This window comes from Colletotrichum gloeosporioides (assembly GCF_011800055.1).
Source record: "Colletotrichum gloeosporioides strain Lc1 chromosome Unknown consensus_7, whole genome shotgun sequence".
NCBI classification, from domain to species: Eukaryota; Fungi; Ascomycota; class Sordariomycetes; order Glomerellales; family Glomerellaceae; genus Colletotrichum; species Colletotrichum gloeosporioides.
Window position 1 is genome coordinate 1,904,743 of NW_025544652.1, and position 12,065 is coordinate 1,916,807.

The 12,065-nt window shown below is 54.5% G+C and overlaps 3 protein-coding genes across 3 annotated transcripts; all 3 read left to right on the forward strand.

Annotated features, from left to right (window-relative positions):
• Positions 1-1,344: 1,344 nt before the first annotated feature.
• On the forward strand, positions 1,345-3,783 carry GCG54_00001907 (uncharacterized protein; the record flags this gene model as incomplete). Its single annotated transcript, XM_045402009.1, has 6 exons — positions 1,345-1,444; positions 1,497-2,386; positions 2,431-2,539; positions 2,589-3,591; positions 3,640-3,703; positions 3,754-3,783. 6 exons carry the CDS (start codon positions 1,345-1,347, stop codon positions 3,781-3,783), a joined length of 2,196 nt encoding a protein of 731 aa, XP_045270738.1.
• Positions 3,784-4,779: 996 nt separating this feature from the next.
• Positions 4,780-7,243, forward strand: GCG54_00001908 (uncharacterized protein; the record flags this gene model as incomplete). Its single annotated transcript, XM_045402010.1, has 5 exons — positions 4,780-4,996; positions 5,043-5,252; positions 5,298-6,136; positions 6,184-6,928; positions 6,999-7,243. The coding sequence occupies 5 exons, from the start codon at positions 4,780-4,782 to the stop codon at positions 7,241-7,243; spliced, it is 2,256 nt and encodes a 751-aa protein (XP_045270739.1).
• A 697-nt stretch (positions 7,244-7,940) lies between these two features.
• Positions 7,941-9,570, forward strand: GCG54_00001909 (Cytochrome b2; the record flags this gene model as incomplete). Its single annotated transcript, XM_045402011.1, has 4 exons — positions 7,941-8,006; positions 8,056-8,089; positions 8,134-8,447; positions 8,491-9,570. The coding sequence occupies 4 exons, from the start codon at positions 7,941-7,943 to the stop codon at positions 9,568-9,570; spliced, it is 1,494 nt and encodes a 497-aa protein (XP_045270740.1).
• Positions 9,571-12,065: the final 2,495 nt, after the last annotated feature.

Genomic DNA, 12,065 nt, shown 5'->3' on the forward strand with positions numbered 1-12,065 from the left:
GTTCTTTATATTAATAAGTAAAGCTTTTTACTCTTATTTAAGAAGCTAGTTCTTTTATATAAATTATATTAAGATTAATTAAATTATCTCTTAATAAGATAAGTATAAGTTATAGAGGTTAAATTATATTTTAATAGTATTAAATTAGTAGAGAGCTATAGTTTATATATATATTATAATATTAAAGCTATACTCTTCTATTTTATAGTAAGTAATAGTTTATAGATAAAGTTAAAAGTTAATAGTTAGTAAAGTTTTTAGTACTTTCTTTATTACTAAAATACTTAATTTCTACTTATCTTTTCTATTTAGTATATATATAAAGAAATTAGGAACTAGTTTTTTAATACCTTTTAAGCTAAGTATAAGGAAGGTAGTATTTATAGGGTTTAAATTAGGGATTTTATAGACTACTAAAATCTTATCTATCTATAATAAACTATATAAGTTAATATTTAGGAATAAATAAGAGTAAGTAAACTTACTTTAGTTAAGTTAATTATTAGAGAGATTAAAATTAAGGTTAAATTAGTATTATAAGTTAAATAGAATAATAAGCTTTTAACTTATTACTTATAATAATTAGAACTATTTATAATAAAGTAATTAGTTCTAATTATAATAATATAAAGTTATTTATAGATATATAATAGAGAGAGGATATTAATATTTTAGATCCTACTAAAGATTAAGTTAAAAAATATAGATTATTTATATAAACTTTAATTAATTAATTAACTATAATAGGGCTGAAATATATATAACTATTTAAGAATATAAGTGAAAAGGATTACTACTGTACGCGAGAGGGGTAGTTATAAAGGGTTTTGAGCTACTGGTCCCTGCGGACTTCTGTAGAGGGGGTTGAGGACTGGCCGACAGCTGGCATGTACCTGACACTGGTGGTCTGGCTGGTGGGAGTGGCTGGGGCAGCACAGGCCACCCTCTAATGTGCTGCTGTCTATCCCAAACCTGGAAATGGCGACGGCGTGCCACTGGGATCAACTGGCTCTAGACGCGCCGGGGGCTGGAGCTTGTTCCCTGGAAAGCTGACCCCCTAGTCGGGCTGGAAGGACGGGCCCTGCGCGGTGACGTGACGTTTTCTTGACCCTTTCCGCGCGCCCAAGCTTTGCTCCTCCAAGAAAACCTGCCGAGCGAGACATCGTCCCGTCATTACTTCAGCCACTGGCTGTCTTTTGTGAACCTGCTTAAAACACCTTGGTCTCGCCATCAACCGTCTTAATAGCCCTCCAAGGGATTGCGTCCCATCTTTGCAGTCCAACCACCACCTACCCGTTACCCGTGCTCAAGCTCGAGAGCTTGGGACGAACCTCTGACGCAGCCATGGCGAGCATCAGGGACCTGTACAGCAACAAGGACACGGCCGGGTTGGATTCCAACTTTGGCGTCGACTATGTGATCAACTACAAGATTCCCCAGGAAGGTGCGATTGGTCTTGCAGTTTCGAGGGTAGCCACCACCTAACAGCACGACAGAGAGAACCGAAGCCGAAGCCAACTTTGTCCAGCTCATAGAGGGCTTGACCAGCGTGGGACTGACCACCGAGGTCCGCAGGGGCGACAAGCACTCCCTGCTCATCTTTGTCAAGATCGCCTCCGACAAGTTCCTCGCCGACCAGGTCTACCGCTCCCGACTGCAGGACTGGCTGCACGGCGCCCGCACCGTCGGCCCCGACTCCGACCTCTCCCAGGCCCTCCGCGATGAGCCGGTCTCCGACGCCGAGCGCCTGCGTCTGGTATACCTCCTCATCATCAAGCCCAAGAACGAGGGCGGCGCCGGCATCACGCCCCAGTCCGGCCGCTGGAAGCATGTGGACTGCGTCTTCCCCCTGCACAACCACGTCTTCAACAGGCAATGGATCAAGAAGGTGAGCACCAAGGGCCAGACCGACGACACCGACCTCGACGAGATCCGCGACAAGTTCGGCGAGAATGTCGCCTTCTACTTTGCGTTCATGCAGTCCTACTTCAAGTTCCTCGTCTTCCCCGCCGCCGCCGGCTTCGCGGCCTGGATGTTCCTCGGCCAGTTCTCCTGGCTGTACGCTCTGGCGAGCTGCCTGTGGTCCGTCGTTTTCTTCGAGTTCTGGAAGAAGAAGGAGGTCGACTTGGCCGTTGAGTGGGGCGTCCGTGGCGTATCCAACATCCAGCACCCGAGGCCGCAGTTTGAGTACGAGCGCCAGGCCGAGGACCCCATCACCGGAGAAGCCATCAAGATCTACTCGCCCATCAAGCGCCTCCAGACGCAGCTTCTCCAGATTCCCTTCGCCGCTGCCTGCATCGTGGTGCTTGGCTCTCTCATTGTGACTTGCAACTCGCTGGAGATCTTTATCAATGAGGTCTACAACGGCCCGTTCCAGGCCTATCTGGTATGTCTAATGCCAGTCTCGGCAAGTCTCAGCTAACCATCCAGGGCTTTCTCCCGACCATCATCTTGGTCGTAATGACGCCCACCTTCTCTACCGTTCTGACCAAGTTCGCCAACCGTCTGACGGAGATGGAGAACTACGAGACCATTGACGGTGAGTCTTGCGCCCCCCTTCTGAGACTCGACTGACTAACAGTTCCTAGCCCACCACGCCGCCCTGGTTCAGAAGGAGTTCGTTCTGAACTTCCTGACCTCTTACATGGCACTCTTCTTCACGGCATTTGTCTACCTCCCGTTCGGCGACCGACTCACTCCGTTCCTCAACTTCTGGCGGTCCACCGCCCAGATGCTCACCCCCAAGGACGTCAGCTTCCAGACCCAGGAGTTCGTCATCAACCCCGAGCGCATCAGCAAGCAAATGTTCTACTTCACTGTGACCGCCCAGGTCGTCAACTTCGCCACCGAAGTCATCGTGCCGTACGTCAAGCGCCAGGTGTTCCAGGAGGTTCGCGAGGTGCAGTCCAAGATGGCCAAGGAGGACGATGCTGCCAAGATCAAGGACCCCGCTGAAGAGGCCGCCTTTTTGGAGAGAGTGAGAAACGAGGTCGAGCTCGAGACGTACGATGTTACCAGCGACTACCGCGAGATGGTCATTCAGTTTGGATATCTCTCCCTCTTCTCGGTCGCGTGGCCCCTGACGGCTTGCTGCTTTTTGGTAAACAACTGGGTCGAGATGCGGTCCGACGCCGTCAAGATTGCCATCAGCAGCAGACGTCCCATCCCGTGGCGTGCGGACTCGATCGGCCCCTGGCTCAACGCTCTCGGGTTCCTCTCCTGGTTGGGCAGCATCACCAGCGCGTCCATCGTTTTCCTCTGCAGTGCCAACGGCGACGGGCCGCGTGGAACACCGTCCAGCATCAAGGCCTGGGGTTTGCTCCTCAGCATTGTCCTTGCTGAGCACTTTTACTTTGCCGCGCAGTTCCTCGTTCGTCTGGCGTTTAAGAAACTCGACAGCCCCGGACTGCAGAAGGAGAGAAAGGAGCGCTTCCTGATGAAGAAGAGACTTCTTGAGCAGAACCTGGGCCAGGGCGTTTCCGATCAAGCCGCCACGCCTGGTATTGAGAAGACCGAGGAGATTACCCTCCAGGCGTTGGAGGAGGAGGCCCGCAGGATTTCCACTCAGGGCCATGGAGGCCCAGAGGAAGCGTGAGTCTTTTGAGTGTCATGTTCGCACAAGTCACTGACAGTGAGTAGCTTTTGGCGCAGACAGCGCGGCATGGGCGAGACGATCCAGATTGGCAGGAGCTTGATCGCACAGGTGAGCATGGCTGGAAGGCTGTAGTTGTGGCGAACTAACATCTGTCACAGAGCACTTCCGGCAACAAGACCAAGGCGTGAGGGTGTCACGACGACACGAGGGGAGACATGGGCATTTGCCCAATCACGAGAACATGATAACCTGCGTTGGTGTGTACTTTTAGCGGAGGCTTTGAAAACTGCGGGCATTTGGGGCGTTCGTTTCTAGGAGTAATCAATTCGATTTCTTGGACTTCATGATCGGTGACTGAAAGGGCGACCGACGGTCAATTTGAGCTGTTGGCAGATGACCGATCCGCCAGACATGCGCCCGCAAGGCATACCGAGAGGCTTAAACGGGTTGCAGTGATTGTCCACTTCCAGTTGATGGAGGGGAGGCAATCCATCTGGACGCATTATTGAGCTGCGCCCCTCGCTAGCTGGCCTGTCTGACGTGCGTTAGGGGGTACGTACTATGTCGAGGCAGCTTTTAGCGCAGTTGGTCCTCGAGCTGAACTTGCCCACGACATTCCCGTCGCCTGGAGTCACCAATCGCGAGATCTTGTCAGGCAAAGTGCCACACCGATGGATTCAAACGGGTCCTCCCAGAACGCCCCGGAGCCGCTGGGTCATTTACCAAGATACGGGCATCGACAGCCCTACCTCGGTTCCAGGCCTGTCGTTTGCTTCCGCGTCTCCTTCCGCACTTCTAGGACTCATCGCCCTCCATACCGAGTTCGTCTAGTGACTAGTCTCGTCCCGGCGGACTGTTCACCCTGCTTGCACGTTGCTTGAGGCTTTGTGGGTGTGTCATGTCTCGGGAGCTGTCTGACACCCGAAAACGCCCTGCATATTTGCCCACCATGTCTGCCTATGCTGTGCCGTCCTGCGGCCTGAAGCTGTCCTCGTTCGTGGTCCTGAGCTAGCTGCGCAGCTGAAGGACAGCCTGGTGGAATTCTTCTGCATCTCTCTTCACTCTCCGTCACTTCATTCAGAACATCAAAAGTCGATTCTCCAAGACGTCGAATGACTGAGGGCGTCGCACCGGCGTAACCTCCGTGCTTACCACGCTTACCCCGCCAAAGACAGATCAACACCATGGATATCGTGGCCGACCTAGTGACGGGGCCGTACAGGGAGATTATCGAAAAGGGAAACACGGCGATCGAAAATGCGGGCGACAACCAGGAGATGCTCTCTGCGAGCCAGAGGGTGGTCAAAGGTGCCGAGCGATGCCTCAAGATTATTGAGCCGCTCTGCGCACGCCATCTGAAGGAGTCAGAGGTCGCTTTCACGAATGCGCTCAAGGACAACAGTAGGTGTTTCATCGGTGTTGCTCTGAACATACTGACAAGCGACAGATGAGATTGCCGAGTTCAGGTTGCAATTGACCGATACGCTCTGGGACTTTGACGAGTACACGGAAGCAGACACCTTCGACAAGGACAAGTACACGGAGCTGTGGGAACTGTGCAAGAAGTCGGGCGTGAAGATTGGCGAGATCCTCAAGAGGTTGAAGCTGGAGGCGCCTGCGGCACCCGTCGCCGCAACACCACCGGCCGTCCCAACTGGTAAGCGGCATTGAAATGCGAGGCAACATTGTCTGACCAGCGCAGAGAGTCAAACACCAGTCGTCCTGATCGACTCGGGCATTGTTCATCCCACGAGTGAGGCAGAGCCCAAGGTTGAAGAACTCGAGCCCCCTCCGCCTCCCCCGACGAACCCATGGGATCTGAGGACGACTCCACCCATTGAGACGGGGGCCACCTTGGGCGCGACCATCGAGAGGCGGCCGCCTGTGTCGACCATGAGCTCTCCCGTCTCCGAGCCCAACAGCCCCGAGTACGAGAGAAGGTCGAGTCGGCTCTTGGAAACCGGCGTAGACGGGCTGCTCACGGACGAGGAGCGGTATCACATGAGCCCGCAGGACATGAGGCCCCCTCCTCTCTCACCGCGTGGGCGTACATCCACGCTGAGTGCGCCCAGTCGGGGGGACCACGCGATCCAGCCGCGGCCTCATCGGCACTCACAAGCCAGCTCCGTCCATTCCCACCCCTCGAGGCAACGCTCGCTGGAGTCGATGCACGGATCAGTGGTTGACGGGTGGAAGGAAGAGGGGACGAGAAGCCCCGCCATGACGGATCTTCGCTCTTCAACGGCGTCCGGCCAAGACGGACAGCTGAGTCCACTGTCTCGAGGCGCAGCCATAGCGCCAAACTTCCCACCAGGCATCCACGAAGGCATCGAACGAGTCCCGCTGGTTACGAATGACTATGAAGCGCCCATACCGGTCGATTCGGAGTCAACCCAGAGCAGGCACACATCCATGATGTCGGCTCGGCCAAAGGATTGCAGCATCGGCCTGAGCAGCTCGTTCTTTCTGTACAAGGGGTTCTGCGACGGGGCCAAGGAGGTCATTCGAGGGGGCGCTGGCATCAAGAAAGTCAAGAAGCCGGTACGTATACTGCGAATGAGCAGGATGCCTTTCTAACTAGCACATAGGGCTTCTCCGGCGCGCACGTCGTTGCTCAGTGCGAAAGCTGCTACTACGAGACCGACTTTAATCAGATGCAGGCAGACGTCAACTACGCGGAGGAAGCCAACTACCAGCTGAACAAGATTGGCTACCGCTTCCGCTTCCTGCAGAAGAGTCATGTCGCCACGAAACGCGCCGACGAGGCCCTCTACGGCTGCCTCTTTTGCGTGCAAAGCCAGCGGACCCTCGAAGAGTGCGACGCCACGGTCTTTTTCAGCCAGAAGAAGCTGTTTGAGCACCTCGCGCGCCACCCACGCCCGCTGCCGCAAGTCCCTGGGGTCACCGTGGTAGAGGAGGCAGAGATCCCGTTCAACCTCCGGAACAATTATGACTTGCACTTCCGTGCTCCACCGAAGCCGTCGCCGCTAGCAGACAAGCAGCTCGAGCTATCGCAGCTGCCGTACGCCACGGCCACGCAGACGGTGAAGCGGATGTACGGGATGCGGCTGCTATACGACCAGACACCCGCGTTTGAGCTTGCAAACGGCGCCAGACTCGGCGGAGTGGCATTCCCTGCCAAGTACAACGGGGAGTGGATCATGGCGTGGCATGAGGGAAACTACGGCTCCGCGCCGGTTGACGTGGTGAAGCTTGAGCCGCCGCCGAGGGCGGAGATCAAGATGGACACGACGAGCAACATCTCCGCGGTGGCGCGGTGGAAGTTTGCGCCCAAGTCAAAGGACGGCGGCGACTGGCTCAAGTTTGATCAGGGTGAGAGGATCACAAATATTAGCTGTGAGTTAACCGCTCTTACATGTTGACGTAAGCTGACGCGGGATAGGGGCGTGGCAAGATCACTGGTGTTGGTCTGGGACGAATTCCAAGGGGACATGGGGTATCTTTCCGCAGACGCACATCGATACCAACACGATACGGGAGACCACGGATCGGTCGAGCATCTCGAGCAGCGAGAGAAAGAGGTCTGAAGGGTTCTTTGGGAGGCTTACGAGCCGGAAGAGTTCGCAGAGGCCGTCCAGTGTAGCTGAAGTGATGGTATCTTCGGGGCCCAGGCCTTCGGTGTTCTAGAAGAGATGTACGAAGGAGTTTGGAGGAGCTTATACCCAGATTACGAATAGACGTTGACTTTGCATGCCGGTAGTTGATTCTGCCTCGCGCCGCCTCTATCCGTTGTCGGAATTCCGCGACTTGCCGATAAGAACGCGTGGGATTCGGGAACGCACCCGCGCCTCGGGGCATCCGCCTTTCGGGGATAGACCGGGTTCACTACCATCGCCGCGGTCCCTTTACACCGAAGAACAGAACGTCACCGACTTATTACCCCGCACCCCATTGACCCGAGGTGGGCCGCTAACGCAGAGTCGTATCCTTGGTGGGGTACGGCAGTGTCTGACGGTACAATGAAGAGCGAGCTGATGACCTTTCATCGGTTTCGCCCCCGGCCCCAACCCCGTCTGGGCTTCTCCAAGCGCCCCCCAAGACTCTCCTCGAGACGATACCAGGGACTTTTTTTTTGGAGACCGGTCCTCGGACCAAGCTTGCTAGACACGTTTTCTGTCGCGCGCGAACGACCTCATCCTTTTTCCCTTTTTTCTATCCGTCATCGGTGTGTGATTTGAAATTCTTTGGGACTGGAGCGAATTGGCCACTTAGCGTCTTCTTAATCATCCTTACATCTACCCCGTGGAGAAGCGATCTGCCCGTTACCCCGGATTTTCTTCTCAATCACAACATTCCCATTCGCCCGAGAGCAGACATCGCGAAAATGGGACTGAACGGTGACGAGATTGCAAAGCACAACAGTGCGGACTCTTGCTGGGTCATTGTTCACGTAGGTTGCGTCTGCTCAAACAAAACACAGTCAATTGACGCGCAAACAGGGCAAAGCCTACGATGTAACAGACTTCTTGCCGGGTGAGTACTCCCCAACACCGTAGAAACACTTCTAACGATACCAGAACACCCCGGCGGCTCCAAGATCATCCTCAAGTATGCCGGCAAGGACGCGACGGAAGAGTTCGACCCCATCCACCCGCCAGACACGCTGGACAAGTACCTTGAGCAGTCCAAGCACCTGGGCCCCGTCGACATGACATCCGTGGTGGCAGAGGAGAAGGAGGAGGATCCCGAGGAGGCGGAGCGCCTCGAGAGGGTCGAGCAGAAACCGCTGCTGTCTCAGTGCTACAACCTGATGGACTTTGAGGCCGTTGCGCGCAGGATCATGAAGAAGACAGCGTGGGGGTACTACTCGAGCGCCGCCGATGATGAGATTGTGAGCAGCCCGTCGCATTTCACCGACTAGTACTGACCGACAGACCCTCCGAGAAAACCACAGCGCCTTCCACCGCATCTGGTTCCGCCCGCAGATCCTCGTCGACGTCGAAAAGGTCGACTTCAGCACCACAATGTTTGGCGCAAAGGTCGACATGCCCTTCTACGTCACCGCGACCGCCCTCGGCAAGCTGGGCCACCCCGAGGGCGAGGTCCTCCTCACGCGCGCCGCCCGCAAGCACAACGTCATCCAGATGATCCCGACGCTGGCCTCGTGCGCCTTTGACGAGATGATGGACGCCGCCGAGGGCGACCAGGTGCAGTGGCTGCAGCTGTACGTCAACAAGGACCGCGAAATCACAAAGAAGATTGTCGAGCACGCCGAGAAGCGCGGCTGCAAGGGTCTCTTCATCACCGTCGACGCCCCGCAGCTCGGCCGCCGCGAGAAGGACATGCGCTCCAAGTTCACCGACCCCGGCGCCAACGTCCAGTCGGGCCAGGCCACCGACCAGTCCCAGGGCGCCGCCCGCGCCATCTCGTCCTTCATCGACCCTGCCCTCTCGTGGAAGGATATTCCCTGGTTCAAGTCCATCACGAACATGCCCATCATCCTGAAGGGCGTCCAGCGCGTCGAGGACGTCATCAAGGCGATCGAGGCCGGGGTCCAGGGCGTCGTCCTCTCCAACCACGGCGGTCGCCAGCTCGACTTTGCGCGGTCCGGCGTCGAGGTGCTGGCCGAGACGATGCCGGTGCTGAGGCGCATGGGTCTCGAGAACGCCATTGAGATTTACATTGACGGTGGCGTCCGCCGCGCTACCGACATCATCAAGGCGCTCTGCCTCGGTGCCAAGGGCGTCGGCATCGGCAGGCCGTTCCTGTACGCCATGGCCGGCTACGGGTTCGAGGGCGTCGACCGCGCCATGCAGCTGCTCCGCGACGAGATGGAGATGAACATGCGTCTCATCGGCTGCACGAGCGTCGACCAGCTCAACCCCTCGCTTCTTGATACGCGCAGTCTCTTCAACCACGGGTCGACGCCGTCGGATAACCTCGGTCTGGCCATCTATGACCCGCTTGCGACGCCCACGCAGAGGCCCAAGGTGCCGAAGCCTTCGAAGTTGTGAGGTGTTGGAGCAAGGAACATTAGATCAGATGTATGATATTATACACTATATAGGGCGCTATATACCGCGAAGATATTTGAGTTACAAGAGATTTTGATCCATGTGTTATAAATACATTCATCTGGGTTCAGCCTGGTGGCAGGCAATGAGGTGCTGTCGTGTGAGTCATTCATGAGCGACAGCCCCTTTCACACTCCACATCATTGTTGTCCGCCATCGTTCGTCATCGTCTCGTACGTATCTCCCCTGCTGCCATAACACCCCGTCGTGGGCCTAGATTCATGGACTTGTTGTTCCGAGGCGTTTCTAGATCTAGTGACGCATTCTCGTCTTATTGTATCGTCTTCCGTCGTTCAAATCCTCTACAGACAAGCCCAGACTTTATACGAGTCCACGTCCAGCTCACAGTAATTATGAGCTGAAGCTTCTTGCAGGGTCGTGAGTCTCATCTTCATCTGTTGCTCATTGCTGTTATCCCCCATCGTCGTCTGCTGCTGTTTATGGAATACAAGCTATGCTGCCCTGACGCCTTGTCTGAGGCGTCCCTGAGAGCAGACTTGATCGCACTACCCATTTCATAGCATCCTTGACAACCAGACTCATGGACCTAGTGACACATCTTGCTACATTCAACACTTCAAAGCCGAGCTCAGACTTATACACAAATCCGTACCAGCTTCTGGAGCTCCTCTGTTACTCTCTGCCACTATACTACCCCTATATCGTCCGTCATCCCTTCGGTATTACCCCTGCCTCTGACGCTTTGTCTTCTGACTGCACGTCCTGGAGCAGAAAGTTAACAAAAGCATAAGTCTGTCTGCATCCGGCTATATTCCCACTCACACTCTCCGTTTTTTATCTACTTCACCCCTATAATACGCACTTCCACTAAGCAATCTTCACTCATATAACATACCTTAAATCTAAGTCACTACATCATAAAGCTATTACATCACAAAGCTATAATAAGAAGTCCCCAACCAATATAAATATATCATACTGTCTAAAACAAAGCGAGAAATATAGAGTCATTAGAGAGACCTCTCATACGCCGTCTCCTCAATTCTCTTACGGTAAGGACTCTCTAATTGACGCGTCTCATTAATATTTCGCTTAAGGAACTCTGTCATATTGAGTCGAGCCCTCTTCACCGCTGGCGGCTTTGATATTGATGATAGAGACGTCTTATGCCCAGAAGGCTGGCCGGCTACTATCGCAGGAGCCGCGCCCTCTTCAAGCTTGGAAGGCTCCGCAACTTTCGCGGAAGCCAGACTGACCACTGCTGCAGCTCCTGTGACATCTGCAGCAGGCAGTTGAGGAGTGGTCTCTTGCAGAGGTAGTAGACTAGCCACCTGAGGCGGTCCTTTTCCCAGGGATCGCAAGCGAGTCTGAAAACTTTCCCGGTACTTCAACATTTCGGCGATATGTGCTTTGCCCAGAAGACCCTTGAGCTCACTGTCACAGGGTGCCGGGTCTCTATGAATCTCACGACGACGCCAGTCGCCGAGCGTATGGTCGTAGGACGAGGGAACGGCGCCCGTTATACCTCTGATCAAGAATTCCAGGTGATCAGCCGTGACAAAGTAAACGGATGGCGCCTCTTTCCCGGTGATTCGCGAATCACCGCCAGAATCGTCCAAGCCGATGACGTTTTCGAATGCGTCTCCAATATTGGAAAGATAGAGTCCCGCAGCAACCAATCCGCGTCCGACTTGCTCGTGAATTGTAGAGATGGGTGCATTGTGGCGATTACTGCGAGCAATTTGTGAAAATCTCCGGAGGTAAAAGTCCCCGATTGGATCCTCAAATATCCAGGGCCGACAATCGTTCGTTTTGACAATGGGGCAAGTTTCGGCTTGTCCACAAACATCTTGAAGGATGAGGGCTGGGTCATCAGGTCCATGAACTTGGGCTCCCAAGGCGATGGAGGCTCAATCGCGAGGTCAAGAGCTCGATCATCTGCATGCTGCACACCTGCCGAGGGAGACAGGAGCTGGGTAGGAAGGCAACTTAGCGTACGAGGCATCGTGTACCACAGCAAACGCACATGGTCATTGAAGACCAGTCCTTCGTCGCGGGCCCACCATGATAACGAGGCGTTCTCCGGCTTCGACAGATGCTTTTGAAGCTCCTGGTGGACGTGGTCTTCCGGCAGAGGATACTGCGCTGCCGACAGGGGCTCGAGGTCAAGCAGTCCTTCGATCTCGGCGTATGTCATGTGAGTCCCTCTCATCGTGTATTTGTTGTTCTCCACCTGACGAAAGAAAGGGCCATCCTGCTGCTTGTTCTCTTCGGGGTCCTTGGCGTCAGTAGGCCCGGGCCTTGGACCCTGCGGCGCCTCCGGAGGACTGGGCCCGGGGCTCAAACTCTTGCTGAGCGGCGGCGACGTCTCTCGCGCGTCGCCGAACTTCTCCAGCTTGACCACAGCGGGATCGAAATCTGGACTTTTGCTGGGTCGAACTGGCGAAAAGTTGGGCGGCAGCAGTTCGCCATCG